General features: G+C 40.1%; 2 protein-coding genes across 4 annotated transcripts in view; one reads left to right on the forward strand and one right to left on the reverse strand.

Moving 5' to 3' along the window:
- RTN1 (reticulon 1) overlaps positions 1 to 18,685 on the forward strand; it is a 412,417-nt gene that overhangs the window by 135,524 nt on the left and 258,208 nt on the right. The gene's annotated exons all lie outside the window — the stretch shown is intronic.
- Positions 1 to 18,685, reverse strand: part of LRRC9 (leucine rich repeat containing 9) — a 134,180-nt gene that overhangs the window by 113,837 nt on the left and 1,658 nt on the right. Inside the window, exons 2-6 of the mRNA XM_075531829.1 lie at positions 11,917 to 11,997; positions 11,464 to 11,682; positions 5,428 to 5,568; positions 4,834 to 4,897; positions 4,526 to 4,596 (exon numbers count right to left, since the gene is read on the reverse strand). Of these exons, the coding sequence (XP_075387944.1) occupies positions 4,526 to 4,596; positions 4,834 to 4,897; positions 5,428 to 5,568; positions 11,464 to 11,682; positions 11,917 to 11,964 (543 nt within the window). The 5' untranslated portion in view covers positions 11,965 to 11,997. The remainder of the gene's footprint in view (positions 1 to 4,525; positions 4,597 to 4,833; positions 4,898 to 5,427; positions 5,569 to 11,463; positions 11,683 to 11,916; positions 11,998 to 18,685) is intronic.

Genomic DNA, 18,685 nt, shown 5'->3' on the forward strand with positions numbered 1-18,685 from the left:
TTCAGCCCGTTAAGAAATGTAATAGCAGACACATTTTGAACTCTCGTGATCCCTACATTCTATCTGCTGCCGGAGAAAATTCATCAGTCACAATGTCTCTCAGAGCCCCCCTTTTTTTTTTTTGCTGTCACTAATTCAAATACTCACAAATTATCTGGAGAAATAAAACAGATTGATAGAAATAAGAAAAGATTTAAGCACAGACATGAAGGAAAATATTATTTAGATGTTAGAAGGGACAAGAAACCAGCGAACTGAAGAAGTATAGCCAAAAAGATTGGAAAAATGCAAACAGAAAGTGGTGTCCTCGATGTCCCTCACTAAACCATAGCACTCTGGGGGACAATACTGGAGACAATCTGAACCCATCACACTAGGGCAAATAACCAAGTGTATTCAACAGAGCAGCAAGGGGAGTAAAGTGATGAAATCCCCAAGAAATACTGAAAATAGACTTTGGGGACAGAGTGTGGCACCCCATCAGCCTTGACTGGAAAACACTCATAAAGGCCAACAAGCAGACCTTGAACTATTTCTAGGCCTTTCCATTTTGTCAGTGGGTTTCTTTTGTTGTTGTTGTTATTGTTTTGTTGGTTTTGACTTCCTTTGTTGTTTTATTTGGATTTTCCAGGGTTTTTGCACTTATTAATGCATCTACATGTCTATCTAGATAAGATAGGTGGGATAAATAATTCAGAGATGAAAAGAATGGAACCAATGATTCTAGAGAGGATACGGGAGAAAGGGAAGTGGGAAAATATAAAGGGTGAAGGGACTAACCCAGGGACAAGGGAACAACAAGTGAACTAAAATCAATGGAGAGAAGGGTGTAGGATGATGCCTAGTCAATGTAGCAGTGAGGAATTACTAAACCCGAATGAAGGCTGAACATGATGGAGGGACAAGAGGAAAGTAAAAGGAAATAGAGGAAAGAACCAGGAGACAAAGGACATTTATAGAGGTCTAAATGCAGTTATGTACATATGTAAATATATATATAAAACAAAGGGGGAATAGAACTATGTACTCATATCTATATGTTAAGAATTAAGGCTGCAGATGGACATTAGTCCTTGACTCAAGTACTCCCTCAATACAAGAACATTTTGTTCTAACAATCTAGCATTCTGTGATGCTCACCTTCCCAACACGATTGCTACACACAAAATGGGTGCATAAGTAAATGTGGTAAAGAAAGCTGAAGGTGCCCGACTATCGAAAGATGTGGTGTCTGGAGTCTTAAAGGCTTGAAGATAAACAAGCGGCCATCTAGCTGAGAAGTAACAACACCCCCATGGAAGAAGCACACCAGTCTGTGTAATCATGAAGTGTCGAGGGGATCAGGTACCAGGCATATAAGACCTAGAACAAAATTATACCCAATGTATATGGGACAGGGGGCAGGAGTGGAGACCCAATGCCAATCTATAGACAATTGGACATCCCCCTACAGAGAGGTCACAGGGAAGAAATAAGCCAGTCAGGGTCAGTCTAGTTCTTTGGTGCTTCCTTCCCCCCACTATCATGACCTTAATTCGACCTTACAAATTGGATTAGACCAGAGCGTGCACACTGCTACACATAAGACCCCGAAACACAGGGAATCCAAGATAGATACCCCCCCCCCAGGGCCAACAATGAGAGTAGAGATACCAGGAGGATTAGGGGAGGGGGGAAAGGGGGAATCCATCACAAGGATCACCCTATATCCCCCTCTCAGGGGGACAAACAACGGAAAAGTGGGTGAGGGGCAACAGAGGGCAATGTAAGATATAAAAAGAATAATCTATAACTTTTGAAGAGTTGTGAGGGAGGGCAGGCAGGAGAGGGAGGGGGAAGAAATGGGGAGCTGATATCAGGGCCTCAAGTGGGAAGAGAATGCTTTGAAAATGATGATGGCAGCATATGTGCAAATGTGCGTGACACATTGGATGAATGTATGAAGAGTCCACAATAAAAGTATTTAGTTTTATAAAAAAAGAAAGTGGTGTCCTCAAAGCCAAGTAAATAGATATTTGTTTTTAATTTTAAGAAAGTAAGATTACCAGGGGGAGAGTATTGGTTGTGGCCCCACAGAACTGGAACATGCATACAGATCCCTCCATGACACGCCAAACCAGGAGGACAATGTAACGCATGGAGGGATCCACAAAGAGACTGGACCATACGCCGGCCCTAACCAGAATTAGCCTGACTCCTACCATCAAAGGGAATACCTCAAAAAATGAAAATAGATCATCTGGTGTGGGAAAGGAACTGACCTACCACACCACACCCAGAAGGAAGCTGAAGCAAAGGAAGGAGGAAGAACGGAGTGGAGCTCGGCTCGGAGGGCCCAATGTACAGAGAGGACCATACAGCCGGCCCCACGGCGAGATGCCCTACATGGGACAGCACCGGAGACACAGTGGGGGATATGCGACTGAGCTGCCCCCACCACACTGAGGCAAAACACTGGGGGCGTGCAATGGAGTGGTGGGGGAAGCAGAGCAAGGGGTTCCCGAGGGAGTATAAAGGATGGACCTTGGAGCCAGGACGTGGCACCCCATCAGACTCGTCCAGAAAACACTCCTAAAGGTCAAAAAACAGACCTTAAGCTACTAACAAGCTTTTCTTTTTTTTTTCTGTCTTTTTCTCTTTATTCTCTTCTTTTAAATTTTGTATGTCAGTGGCTTTTTTGTTTGTTAGCTTGTCGGTGTTGCTGCCGTCGTCGCCATATTCTTATGTGCCACTTGGTGATGTCAAAGCCATCCCCAATTTTATGCACATATTAATATATCTGCAGATCTACCTAGAGAAGACAGGCTGGACAAACAATATGAGAAGAAAATAATAGGACCAACGGTCCTGGAGGGACATGAGTGTGTGGGAGGTAGGGGAAGGGAGGAGGTGTTGGCCAACCCAGGGACAAGGGAATAATGAGTGGTTCAAAACCAGTGCCAGAGAGGGGATGGGAGGACTAGTAGGGAGTGACCAAGGGCAAGGTAACTGAGAGGAATTACTGAAACCAGAATGAAGGCTCAACATGGTAGTGGGATAGGAGGAAAGCATAAGGAAATAGAGGAAAGGAGTAGGGGGCAAAGGGCATACATAGAAGCCTAAATACAGACATGCATATATGCAAATATATTTATGATTATGGGGAAAATATACCTATGTGCATATATTTATAGGTTCAGTAGTAGGATAGCAGGTGGACATTGGTCCTCCTCGCACACACTCCCTCAATATAAGAGCACCTTACTCAGCTAAACAGTCATCAGTGATACCCACCTTCCCGACATGATCACTGAAGACAGACGTGTGCATAAGCAAACATGGTGAAGAAAGCTGATGGTGCCCAGCTATCAAAAAAATGTAGTGTCTGGGGTCTTAAAGGCTTAAAGGCAAACAAGTGGCCATCTAGCTCGGAAGCAACAAAGCACACAGAGAAGAAGCACACAAGCCTATGTGAACACAATGTGTTGAAGGGATCAGGTAGCAGACACCAAAGACAAAAACCATCATTGTGTGATCACCTTCCCCACATAAACGCTGAAGACGAATGTGTGCATAAGTAAGTGTGGTGAAGAAAGCTGATGGTGCCAGGATATTGAGAAATATAGTGTCTGGGGGTCTTAAAGGCTTGAAAGTCAACAAGCGGCCATCTAGCCCAGAAGCAACAAAGTCCACATGGAAGTAGCACACCAACATGTATGATCATGAAGGGCCAAGGGGACCAGGTTTCAAGCACCAAAGCCGCGGGGGAAAATCTTATCATCATGAATGAGGGGAGCACATGATAGGGACCCAATGCCCACCTTTAGACAACTGGACATCCCTTGCAGAGGGGTAGTGGGGAGGAGATGAGTCACTCAGGGTTCAGTGTAGCAATAATGAAACTCACAACCTTCCTCTTGTTCTTAAGCGCTTCCTCACCCACCCCAACTATCATGACCCCAATTCTACCTTGCAAACCTGGTTAGACCAGAGGATACACAGCAGTACAGATGGGATCTGGAAACACAGGGAATCTAGGACAGATGAACCCCTCAGAACCAACAGTGAGAGTGGCCATACCGGGAGGGACGAGGGGGTAGAATCACAGGGATCTACATATAACCTACTCTCTGGGTGATGGGCAATGGAAAATTGGGTGAAGGGAGACACCGGGCAATGTAAGATAAGATAAAATAATAATTTATAAGTTATTAAGGGCTCATGAGGAAGGGGGAGCGGGGAGGGAGGGGAGGGCAAAAAGGAAAATGAGGAGCTGATTCTAGGAACCCAGGCAGAAGGCAAATTTTGGGAATGATGTACAATTGATGTATGTATGGATTGTGATGAGTTGTATGATCTCCAACAAAATGATTTTTTTAAAAAGAAAGTAAGACTATTAAAATTAATCCAGCTAGCTCTAAAACTTCCTAGAGTGTCAGGTGGTCCAAAATAATGAAATCATTTCTCAAACTGGGGTTATTTCTTTCATAAGATGATTCACTTTACAAGTTAAAAAATAAAACTGAATTAGTCCATTTAAACATACCTTGAAAGAACATAACTGGTTACCAGAAAGGTTTAGTCTTTCCAGTTGTTCAATGGGGTCAAGGCATCGACCTTAAATTTAGAAAGATGAAAAAAAATTAAATTTCTTGTTTAATTCCTGGTCTTATCCTGTCCTACTTGTGATCCATAGAAGAATAACAGCACAGGTTTAGAAATACTTTGCTAAGGCATCATACAAAAAAATGTTTAAAAGAAAAAATATATAAGTATATATATATATATATATATTTTATATCGAAAACAAATTATTGTAGCATTATCTCAGATTGTAAATGCAAGAATACATACCAATGCTACTTATTTGATTTCCAGCAAGGTTGAGATCTTTTAAGTTCTTCAACGTTTGTAAGCCCTAAAGATTAAAAAGACAAATAATTCAGGGGCAGAAATCATTAAAGCCTTTATTTATAAATCATCTAATCAATTTAGTACTTTGTAACTGAGTGTGACCCACTTCACAAGCACTGAAGAAAGAGGGTGTATCATGGAATCTTTCCCTGTGTTTTCTACTGGAACCCAGAAGTCCTTATGGAGGAGACAGGAGCAGGATGGGAAATAGAGACCAAGAGGAGGGGCAGAAAGGAGAACACACCACACTGTGTGTTGTATAATCTTCAGCAAGTTATATAACCTCTCAGTTCACCTTCTTAAAACCTGAAAAACAGGAATGATCACGTCTACTTCTCAGTTTTGTTGAAAGGGAATAATGTATAAACAAAGCTCTTTGTACATTACAACATGTTATATACTTGCTAGTTATTTTTAACATGAATAATTGTCAGTCATGAATATGTTCCTTAAATACAATAAGATTTTGGACATCATGGTTGAAGCTCCACAATAATAATTTACTTTACATATAAATCACTAAGCTTATCTTACCTCAATACTTTTAATTGCATTGTGGTTTAGCCAGAGAACTTCCAATCTGACTAATTTCTCTAAATTTTCTATTTGGGAAATTTTATTATAATATAAATATAGTTTTTCCAAGTTTCTACATCCTTGAAGACCTTGAATTTTCTGTTTTTAAAAGAAAAGTTAGAGTGTATTAGCTTATATTTTGTATTAACACTTTGATTGTTTTTTAAAAAATGAACTTAGAAACATATTGTTAAAGAAAATGATTTCATATCTTCTTTTTAAAAAATCACAGTTTTATTGCAAAATCAATATCCAGCAAAAGAAACTAAGAAATTTAATAGAAAAACATTCCTCTCTGTAAGTCCAACTATCTTCAATTTTGCCTAGTCTTCTCTTAGTTTAATCAGCTAAAAACCTATTTTTATATGGTTATAATCATTATGAACATACCATTTTCATTTTTTAAGGTATATGAAATGTTTTCATCATTTAAAATATACTATTTGAACAATATTTAATGACGTTGGTTATTAAAGAATTACTCCATGTGTGATAAATATGTTCCACATTTTTACTTACTTTTTAATGACACATAAGGTTGTCTGTGAAATGGCACTTTTTATGGAGACAGTGTGTGCAGGAGGGCACACATATTAACAAGTATGCTTAGATTCAACATGATGTTTAAAATTTTAGCTACTATAAATACGGCAAAAATAAATGATATCGTGATTCCAGTTGTTAAGGGTTTTTTTGCTGAGGAATTAATTCTCTAAGATCTTAGAACAAAAATCTCTGAGTTAAAGGGTATGTATAATTTTGTGGCTGTTGATATATATTGTCATATTGCTTTTCTTTCTTTTTTTTTTTAAAACATTTTATTAGGGGCTCATACAACTCCTATCACAATCCATACATATACATACATCAATTGTATAAAGCACATCCGCACATTCCCTGCCCCAATCATTCTCAAGGCATTTGCTCTCCACTTAAGCCCCTTGCATCAGGTCCTCTTTTTGTTTTCCCTCCCTCCCCATATTGCTTTTCAAAATCAATGTTTTACACTATATACAAGTATAAGCTCAAAATGGATCAATAAGAGCTAAACCTTTAAATGTATTACAAGAAAATATAAGGGAAAATATAACCTTGAATTTAGAAGTGACTTCTTAGGCACAACACCAAAAGCACAATAAACAAAAGAAAAAAATAAATAAATTAGACTTCATCAACATCAAAATTTCTGAACATTAAAGAAAATAATAAATGGAGTGAAAAGGCAACTCACAGAAAGAGAGAAAATATTTGTGAATCATATACATGAAAAGTGATTAATATCCAGAATATATGAAGAATTCCTACAGTTCAACCATTAAAAGCAAGCAACAAGACCCAAGGCCCAAGTGTCGACCACTGGAGATCCCCTCATAGAGGGGATCTCGAGAGGAGACAGGTCAGTCAGGGTGCGATGTAGTACCGATGAAGAACACAGCTTTCCCCCAGGTCCTGGATGCTTCCTCCCCCCAACTACCATGATCCGAATTCTACCTTGCAGGACTGGATAGGGCAGAGGTTGTACACTGGTGCATATGGGAGCTGGAGGCACAGGGAATCCAGGGTGGATGATACCTTCAGGACCAAGGGTGTGAGGGACGATGCTGGGAGAGTGGAAGGTGAGTGGGTTGGAAAGGGGGAACTGATTACAAGGATCCACATGTGACCTCCTCCCTGGGAGATGGACGGCAGAGAAGGGGGGGAAGGGAGACACCGGATAGGGCAAGATATGACAAAATAACAATTTGTGGATTATCAAGGACTCATGAGGGAGGGGGAAGCGGGGACGGAGGGGAAAAAATAAAGAGGACCTGATGCAGAGGGCTTAAGTGGAGAGCAAAAGCTTTGAGAGTGATTAGGGCAAAGAATGTACGGATGTGCTTTATACAATTGATGTATGTATATGTGTGGACTGTGATAAGAGCTGTATGAGCCCCTAATAAAATGTTTAAAAAACAAAAACAAAAAACAAAAATAACCCCCCCAAAAAAAGGGATGACAAAAGGACTTGAACAGACATTAGCCCCGAAAAGAGAGCAAATCGCTTACAAGCACTTGAAATATTCAACATCCTTACGCATTAGAAAAAGGTGAATCAAAGCAATAATGAAACATCATTGTCACAACCAGTAGAATGACAATTATGAAATAAAATGAAAAGAAAAAACTAGTAAGTGTGAAGTTGTGGAAAAATTTTAACTGAACGCCAGTGCATTGCATGATCTGAACTTGGAATGTGTGAAGGGTGAAGTTAGGAAAATTGGAAGTGGTCAAAATGAAATGGAACACATAAAGATTGATATCCTAGGCATTACTGACCTGAAATGGACTGGTATTAGCCATTTTGAATCAGAAAATCATATGATTTATTATCTTATAATTTACTATCACAGTTTAGAGGAATGGGGTGGCATTCATTGTCAAAAAAGACATTGCAAAATCAATCATGAAGTACAATGCCATCTGTGATTGGAACATATCTATCTGCTTTCAAGGAAATTCAATCAAAACAATTATTCAAATTTATGCACCAACCACAAAAGCTAGTGAAGAACTGAAGAATTCAACCAATGATTTTATTCAAAAATTGACCAAACATGAAATCAAGAAGCATTGATAATTATTGGTGATTGAAATGCAAAAGTTGGAAACAAAGAGGAAGGAACAGTAGTTGGAAAATATGGATTTGGTGATAGAAATGAAGCTGGAGATCAAATGATAAAATTTTACATTATCAATGACTTGTTAATAGCAAATACCTTTTATCAACAACACAAAAGGCTACTATACATATGGTCTTCTCCAGATGGAATACACCGAAATCAAATTCACTATATCTGTGGGAAGAGACGCTGGAGAATTTCAATATTGGCAGCTAACACGTGGCCGGGTGCTATCTGTGGAACAGACCATCAATTGTTCTTATAGTCAGGATAAAGCAGAAAGAAATTAAAACAAGTCCATGAGAACCTGAGCTCTATGACCTGAGTCTATCTCACTTGAACAACTCATGAGCTATTTTCTGCATTGAACATTAATGATACAAGATCTAATGAGTCATGTCAGGACATCCAGAATATTATTCATAAATAAAGCAAAAGGTCATTAAGAACACAGGAAAGAAAGAAAATGTCAAGTGGATGCCAGAAGAGACTCTAAAACGTGCTTTTACTCACAGAATGGCAAAAGAAAATGGAAGAACTGATGAAGTCAGAGAGTTGAATAAAAATTTTCAAAGGGTAGCTTGAGAAGACAAAGCAAAATATTAAAATGAAATGTGCAAAGACCTAGAATTAGAAAACCAAAAAGAAAGAATACACTCAGCATATCTTAAACTGAAAGAATTCAAATAAAAATTCAACCCTTGAGTTGCAATCTTGAAAGAATCTATGGGGAAATATTGAATGATGCAGAAAGCATCAAAAGAAGATGGATCCCAATTCTACCGTGCAAATCTGGCTGGGTCAGAGGATGTACACTGGTACACATGGGAACTGGAAACACAGGGAATCCAGGACAGATGATCATTTCAGGACCAGTGCTGAGAGTGGCGATACTGGGAGGGTGCAGGGAAGGTGGAGTAGAAAGGGGGGACCAATTACAATGATCTACATATAACCTCCTCCTTGGGGAGTGGACAGTATAAAAGTGGGTGAAGGGAGACATTGGGCAGTGTAAGGTATGACAAAATATAATAATTTATAAATTATCAAGGGTTCATGAAGGAGGAGGTGATGGGGAGGGAGGGGAAAGATGAGGAGCTGATACCAAGGGCTCAAGTAGAAAGCAAATGTTTTGAGAATGATGATGGCAACAAATGTACAAATGTGCTTGACACACAATGGATGTATGTATGGATTGTGATAAGAGTTGTACAAGCCCCCAATAAAATGATTAAAATAAAAGATGGAAAGAATATACAGAGTCACTGTACCAAAAAGAAATAGTCAACATACTACTATCTTCAGGAGGTATCATATGAGCAAAGAACAATGGTGCTAAAGGAAGTTCAAGCTACAGTGAAAGTATTAACCAAAAACAAGTCTCCAGGAATTAACAGAATATTAATTTAAATGTTTCAACAAGCTGATGAAGAACTGGAAGCACTCACTCACCTATGCCAGCAAATTTGGAAGACAGTTACTTGGCCAACTGACTGGAAGAGATCCATATTTATGCCCAATCCAAAGAAAGATGATCCAACAGAATGTAAAACTATGGAACAATGTTAGTGATATTACATGCAAATAAAATTTTGCTGAAGATCATTCAACAACAGTGGTAGCAGTACATTGACAGGCCTGCTTCAGAGGAGGATATGGAACAAGGGACATCACTGCTCATGTCAGATGGATCTTGACTGAAAGCAGAGAATACCAGAAAGATGTTTACTTGTATTAACTATGCAAAGGCATTAGACTGTGTGCATCATAATAAACTATGTGCACCCATGAGAAGATGGGAATTCCAAAACACTTCATTGCGCTCACGAGGAACTTGTACACGGATCAAGAAGTATTTGTGGGGAAAAAACCCCAAGGGAATACTGCAGGAAAGGTTTGCATCAGGTTTGTTTCCTGTCACCATACTTATTCAATCTATACACTTAAATAATCAAGGAAGATGGATTTATATGAAGAAAAAATGTGACATCAGGATTGGAGGAACACTTATCAACAAATGACACAACTTTGCTTGCTTAAAGTGAAGAGAATTTGAAGCACTTGCTGATGAAGATAAAAAATTGTAGCCTTCATTATGGATGACAACCCATGCGAGGAAGACCCAAATCCTCACAACTGGCCAAGTAGGGCACATCATGGTAACAGAGAAAAGGTTGAAGTTGTCAAGGATTTTGTCTTTGATCTGCCATCAATGCTCAGGGAAGCAGCAGGTCAAGAGATCAAAAGATGTATTGCATTCGGTAAATCTGCTGCACAAGACCTAGTCTTTAGACTATTGAAAAACAAGGATGTTACTTTGTAAGCTGTGCCTGACCCAAGCCATGGTATTCTCCATTGCATAATATGCATGTGAAAGTAGGACACCGAATTAGGAAGACTAGAAGAATAGATGTATTTGAATTGTGGTGCTGGAGACAAATATTGAAAGTACTGTGAACTGCTAAAAGGACAAATCAATCTGTCATGGAAGAAGTACAGCCAGAGTGCTCCTTAGAGGCAAGGATGGAAAGACTCTTAGATACTTTGGACATATTGTCCCTGGAGAAGGGCATCAGATTTGGTAAAGTGGAGGGGCAGCAGAAAAAAGAGGAAGGCCCTAGACAAGATGAACTGACACAGTGACTGCAGCAATGGGCTCGCGAGTAGGAACAATTGTGAGGCCGGGACAAGACCGGGCACTGTTTCATTCTGTTGTGCACAGGCTCACTATGGGTCAGAGCAGACTCAATGACCCCTAACAGCAACAACAATAATTTCCTAGGCAAATATTAGCTGAAGACAGCATCAAATATTTTAATTCTTAAAATATATGCAAAAGATTCTGGGAAAAAAGGAAAGTACCAACAAAAGTTTATTTAAGAGCCCTCCCAGGAGTATATCAGAAGGAATCCAGATTATGGCTAAAATGTTGTACCTAAGGCTGAACATACGGAAGGCGCCCCTACTACAAACAGGAGATCAATGCAGAGGCCTCGGCTCGGGAAAGAGGCCAGCGCGGAGCTGAAATACAGGAAAAGAAAAATAAAAGCTTATTTAAGACCCCTCCCACGAAAAGGTGCGTCAGAAGGTGCTTCTGGATTAGATTGGAATTGCAGTCCAGTATTTACCTGTGTATACCACCCAGGGACTCCTACCACGCAATACTGGGTGGGTTTTTTTTTAATACAAAATAAGATATGTTTATGTTTGGGTCCTTCATTTCTATTTTTCTTCACATAAATTCATTTCTAGCTTCTGCCCCTTCGTCTGATTTGAACCATGCCAAATAATTCAGGATACAAATTTTCATCTACGGTCTTATGTTTACACCCACCTCTATGAAGCATTCAGCAATCCAAAGTTCTTTAAGTAGTACGCAAGTCTCTAACCCTGAAATTTCTTTTATATCTTGAGCTATAATCGTGAGACTTGTTAGATTACAAAATAATGATAATCCAACGATACGAGGATATCCTGAGAAAAACATTTCCAGTTTTGTAGTTTCTGATCCTTCTTGTTCGAGCATCTCGTAAGATAAACCATTGCATAAACACTGTTTTGTAAGAAGCAGAAATTGGGTTAGTTTCTATTCTAAAATTACTTTCACTGGTAAAATTATAAATAGTCAATTAAAGTCATGGTATTTTTATGCTCTGACTAGAAAATTATACTACATACATGACTATGCGCTCAAAAGTCAGAAGATTGAGTTGATCTCAAGAAGCACAAAAATGTTCCATTTAAAGTCATCAAAAACGTAGCTGAAAGAAACTTAACTTAGGCTCACCAGTTCTTTCAGTATTTCTTCTTTAGTTAGGTTTTCACCTTCAATCATCTTCCATTAAAAACAATGGTCATAATAATGTATCTGTTAAGAAAAATTAAAAGAAACACTAGAGTCATATCATTCTAAGTAGAAATAGACTTTAAGCTTCACTTAAAATATTAGCCAAAAAACAAGACTCCAGGAATTGATGGAATACCAAATGAAATACTTCATCAGGCTGATTTAAGACTGGAAGCACTTACTCATTTATGCCAAGAAATTCGGAAGACAGATACTTTTCCAACTGACTAGAAGAGATCTATGTTTGTACCAATTCCAAAGAAAGACAACCCACCAGAATGCTCAAATTATAAAACAATATCACTGATGTCACATGCAAGGAAGATTTTGCTGAAGAGAACCAATAATGGTTGCAGCAGTACATTGACAGGGAGCTGCCAGGGTTCAGGCCAGATATAAAAAATGGAGTAGAATAAAAGATATCATTGCTGATTTCAGATGGATCCTGACTCAGAGCAGAAAATGCCAGAAAGATGTTTATTTGTGCTTTAATGACTATGCCAAGGCTATAACAAACTATAGATAACCTTAGAATGAATGGGAATTCCTTAACACTTCATTGTGCTCCTCCAGGATTTGTACATGGATCAAGAGGCAGCTGTGTAAACAGAACAAAGGAATTCTTCATGGTTTAAAATCACATGCAAGTAAAATTTGGAGGTTGTATCCTTTCACCATAATTTTTCAATCTGTAGGCTGAGCAAATCATTAGAGAAGATGGCAAATGTTAAGAATGTAGCATCAAGACTGGAGCGAGGGTAGCACTGAAGCTACAATTCAAGAAGAGGGACTTGTCTAATCAAAGCACACAGGAGCCAACGAGGGGGAAAAGGGAATGAGAAAAAAAAAGAGTGAAGCGTATCCTGGCTCACCAAGCCCTGAGGACGATGTTTCTGCTCAGAGCAGCAATGCACAGAGACAACCACAGGGCTGGCCTCACCACAGGACACAGCTTTCCTCATTAACCCATAGCACCACTGGGGACAACATTAGAGACACACACGGCAGGAATTGTGTCTGCTGAGAGCTCATTACCCCGAAGTCAGTCTCTGGGGGCATGCAGCAGAGCGGGGGTGGGGGGTGGGGATAGCAGAACAATGAAGTTCCCAGGGATAGATGTGGGACCAGAGCATGACACCCCATCAGATTCAACTGGAAAGCACTTGTGAAGGACAACAAATAGACCCTGAACTATTTATAGCTTTTTTGTGTGTTGTTGTTGTAGGTATTGTTTTACTTTCTATTGTTGCTTCCTTGTACTCAGTCTTGTGATGGTACATAGTATGTTTACCTGGAAGGGATAGGTGGGATAAACAAGCTGGAAGAGAGAACAATGGGATGACAGCTCCGGGGGACATGGGAGAAGGGGATGCAGGGGAAAGGACGTGAGTTTTAACAAACCCAGGGACAAGGGAACAACAAGTGATCCAAAATCAGTGGCAAGGAGGGTGTAAGAGGTCTGGCAGGGCTGGATCAAGGGAAATATAACCGAGAGGAATTCCTAAAACCTAAATGAAGGCTGAACATGATAGTGGGACAAGAGGAAAGTATTATGAAATAAAGGAAAGAACTAGGAGGCAAAGGGTAGTTATACAGATTTAAATATAGGGAAATACAAATGTAAAAATATTTATATATGACAAGGGGGGAAATAGATCTATGTACACATATTTATAGGTTTAATATTAAGGAAACAGATGGACAGTGGGCCAATGCTCAAGTACTCCCTCAACACAAGACCACTTTGTTCTAACAATTCGGCAGTTTGAGATGCTCACCTTCCTGGCACGGGCTGAAGACAATGGGTGCACAAGCAAATGTGGTGAATAAAGCTGATGGTGCCCGGCTACCAAAAGATATAGCATCTGAAGTCTTAAAGGCCTGAAGATAAACAAGTGGCCATTAAGCTGAGAAACAACAAAACCCACATGGAAGAAGAACACCAGCCTACCCCGACATGATCGCTGAAGACAAAGCAGGTGCATAAGCAAATGCGGTTAAGAAAGCTGACGGTGCCTGGCTGTCAAAAGATATAGAATCTGGGGTCCTATGGGCTGGAAGATAAACAAGTGGCCATCTAATTGAGAAACAGCAAAACCCACATGGAAGAAGCACACCTGCCTATGAGATCATAAGGCATCAAAGGGATCCGGGATCAGGCTTCAAAGACAAAAAAAAAAAATCATAGCATTGTGAATGAGGAGAAATGCAGAGTGGGGACCCAGGGCCCATCTGTGGGAAATTGGACATCCCCTTGCAGAAGGGCTGCAGGGAGGAGATGAACCAGTCAGGGTGCAGTATAGCAATGATGAAACATACAATTTTCCTCTAGTTCTTGAATGCTTCCTCCCAAGCACTGTCATGATCCCAAGTCTACCTTACAAATCTGGCTGGACCAGAGGATGTACACTGGAACATATAGGAACTGGAAACACGGGGAATCCAGGACAGATGAACCCCTCAGGACCAGTGGTGAGAGTAGGGATACCAGGAGAGTAGAAAGAAGGTGAGGGAGAAAGGGGGAACAGATTACAAGGATCTATATATAACCTCCCTCCCTGGGGGACGGACAGCGAAAAAGTGGGTGAAGGGAGACGTTGGATGGTTTAAGATATGACAAAATAATAATAATTTATAAATTATCAAGGGTTCATGGGGAGGGGGAGCAGGGAGGGAGGGAAAAAAAACGAGGAGCTGATACCAAGGGCTCAAGTAGAAAGAAAATGTTTTGAGAATAATGATGGCAACATATGTACAAATGTGCTTGACACGATGGATGGATGTATGGATTGTGTTAAGAGTTGTACGAGCCCCCAATAAAATGATTTTTAAAATAAATAAATAAAAATATACAAAAGCAAAAGAAAGATCGGAGGAAGTCTTATTAACAAATGGCTATATGCAGGTGCCACAACCTTGCTTGCTGAAAGTGAGGAGGACTTGAAGCATTTGTTGATGAAGATCAAAGATTATAACCTTCTGTATGGATTACAACTCAATGTCAAGAAGACCCAAATCTTCACCCTGGACCAATGGGTAACATCATGAAAAATGGAGAAAAGATTGAAGTTGTCAAGAATTTTGTCTTGCTTGGACCACAATCAATTCTCATGGAAGCAGCAGTCAAGAGATCAAAAGATGCACTGTCTTAGAAAAGTCTGCTGCACAAGACCTCTGTAGAGTACTGGAAACCAAGGTTGGTTCTTTGAGGACTGAGGTGTGCCTGACTGTGTTAGGTCGGGTTGACTAGAGAAGCAAATCCAGGGATACTCATCTATGTTTAAGAAAGAGCTTCATATCAAGCGGTAATTATACATGGAGAAAACAGCCTAGCTCAGTGCAACTCAAATCCATATATCCCTCGTAAGACTCACACAGCCACATGCAATGATGCAAAATGCAGGAAGATCACAGGCCAGTGAGTGAAAAGTCTTGTGGATCCAATGGTGGTGGAAGCATCACAGGGCTCTGGCAGGTCTCAGAAAGGTGAAGCAGAGAGAGGGGAAAGGTTCCCAGGATCCATCCTATGAGAAGGTCACACCCACAAGAAGGCACCACCAGGCTGTGACCTGATTGGCAGGCTAGACTCCACTTTTAGATATTCATTTTATATTTTTATATCTTCAATTTGACCTGAAATTATGTAACCTCCACACTGATCCAAGACATGGTATTTTCTACTGACTCATAGGAATGTGAAAGTTGGACATTCAATAAGAAAGATTAAGAACTGATGCATTTGAATTGTGGTGCTGGGGGAAAATATTGAAAATATGATGGACTGCTAAAAGGACAAATCCATCTGTCTTGGAAGAAGTGCAACCAGAGTTTAGAGGCAAGGATGGCAAGGCTTTGTCTCACATAGTTGTCAGGAGAGTCCAGTCCCTGGAGTAGGACATCATGCTTGATAAAGTGAAAGGGCAGCGAAAAAAAGAGGAAAGTTCCAACGAGATGGATTGACACAGTGGTTGTCACCATGGGCTCAGGCCGAGGAACAATTGTGAGCATGGTGCAAGACTGAGCAATGGTTCGTTCTGTTGTGCACATGGTTGCTGTGTCAGAACTAACTCCATGGCACCTAACAACAACAACAGCCCAAGCGTTGCTTGACATCGTCACACTGTACATCGCCACAACTACCTATTCCATCTCAAGTTCTCCATTTGAAAGTTAGTTTTTATTTTGAATTTAATTCTGCCTTCATAAATCCTCCATTATCTCTTTGGTTGAAATCAAACAAGTGCAATTTCTCTTCCATACAGATCGGCCTTCTTTGATACTTGAAGAAAGCAGTCATCTCTAGACTTCCCATTTACCCAACTCCTAGTTCATGTCTTCTAACTCTATCACTAGATGCCCTTGTTTCTCTATTGTGAACAAGCTTCAGTTTATCCTTATGACACTATGGTCTCCAAAAATGAATAAAGTTCTCTACGTGGAATTAGAGCTCAAAGAGAAAATTCTTCAGGAATTAGCAAAATAATTTACTTGGTACTAAGTGTTTATTAAAATGCATTCAGGAATGCTCTCCTTGTTCTAGACTATATGAATGGACTGATGCCTAAATAACTCCAAAACAATTTACTCTAATTTTTAAATTATTTTTAGTATTTTCATTATTTCTTTCAAGACACAATGATATTTAAAAATACAGAATTTACAGTTTTAGTCTGATAACATAAAGCATTTAGAATGCAGTATATCTTGTGAATCTATTTGTTTTTCAATAACCCATTGCCAGCTTCCCACCCCTCACCTGACAACCAAATCCACTCCCATCAAGTTGATTCCAACACATAGAACCCATAGAACAGAGTAGAGCTGTTCCCGAGGGTTCCCAAGGCTTTACAGAAGTCGACTACCATATCTTTCTCCCAAAGTACAGTTGATGGATTCAAACCTCCAACCTTTTAGTTTACAGCTGAGTACATTAATCACTGCACCACCAGGGCGCCTGAGAAAAGTCTAGTTCTCTATGAAGGAGGTTTATTTTTTCATTAGAGAAATATGCATATCCGAATAGCCAACCTTACCTCTCATCTCAGTTTCTATTTTCTTTCTCAGCACCTTTGTTTACAAAAAAAAAAGTTCTAATTCATTAGTTAATTAACCAAACAAAATTTAATTGAAAAACTCCTAAATCTTATAATTTGCATCAATACATGTGAAATTTGGCAAGCCTGGACTTTCCTGGTACTCAGGAGACTGCTGTGCTTTTCACAGTCACAAGTGTACCGAAGGCTCCTGGCTATTGTTTCCACTTCGATCAAAAGATGAGCAGCCTATTGGCCAGCCTGTAACAGCCCTGCTGCCCTTTGGAAAAGGCCCTTAAGTGTTCCAACTCTTCTCGAGTGCCTCCACCGAGGAACCAGAAGTCACCAGGAGCTTCTTAACTCTCATCTTTCAAATTGCAAATCTTGGGTCAATGCCATCACCTCCCTCCTCTATGCTGGAGCGCTGCTGAACGTTTCATATGAGCAGCATGGAGGTGAAGATGGCCGCCCACTTCAGCTGGACCTCTTTGTTCTTCTGCCCACTTTCTCTCCTGGAGAGGAGGAGTAAAGATACAAATCTGGGATTGACACCACAGTAGTGCCCATCATCAACTTTCACCCTTCCTCTCAAGTTCACGCCTGTCTCTCTGCAGGAGACCTTTTCCCGGCTTCACAGAGAAAGTGGTACCATCAGAAAGTGGTACCATTAATTTCCTTTTCCCATAAATCTTTCTTTCCCTCCCCTCTTCTTAGCAGGAGTATTCTTTCTCTTGTCCAAAATGAATGTCTCTTTCTGTGCTACACAATATGCGCTAGACAATTTCAGAGCATTCCTATCAAATTCCCCCCCTTTCTCACTTATTTCCTTCTTTCCTTTAGGCTCTCTTTCCTCTTTGTATATGCTAGATCTTTCCTGAGTGTAAAAAGTCCTTCCTACCTTATATTCTTCTATGCATAGATGTTTTTAGACATCTTCACACACACATACACACACACACACACACACAACTTCTGGCTAGAGTCATTACTAACAGTTCACTACCTCCATCTACTACTCAACCTACTGCACTCTGACTGGGGCACCTCAGGCCACTAGTCACTTTCTTACCCAGGTCAACCATAACCTTCCAATTGCTTAAGTCACAGCTCATGTCTCAGATCTTGTCTTTCTTTGACCCTAACGTGGTATTTTCGTCTTTAACTTGTCTCCTTTCCCTTGTGTTTTATTTGTTTATTTTCAAACCAACTTTTCAGATCAATTGCTTCCTTCTTGGTGGAAAATGCCTAATCTTCACCTTCCTCTTTTGTGCAACAAATCCAACTGCTCACACGGAAAGCTCCATTTGAATGTATCACAGGCACCCCAAATTCAGTATGCCCAAATGAACTTTGTTTTCTATATAAAAACCTCCTCTTAATGTAAGTTTTCGCTTAATAAACACCACCACCATTCTCATCATCTGAGTGAGAAACCTGGGACTTATTCTCAGTCTTTCACTGTTTCCTTCACATTCACACTCTCAGTCCTTATGCACCTACCTCTCTTAAACAGTTAGCAAATATGTTCTTCTCAATCCCAATGACCTCTGCCTTGGCTCAGACGCTCCCATGCCACCTTCACTGGATGCCCTGTCTGTAATTTCACCTCCCGCCAGTGTTTTCCGTGCACTATTGCACTGCTGACAGCCAGCCTCCTGGAAGATACATCCACTCAC

This window comes from Tenrec ecaudatus, chromosome 14 (assembly GCF_050624435.1).
Source record: "Tenrec ecaudatus isolate mTenEca1 chromosome 14, mTenEca1.hap1, whole genome shotgun sequence".
NCBI lineage: Eukaryota > Metazoa > Chordata > Mammalia > Afrosoricida > Tenrecidae > Tenrec > Tenrec ecaudatus.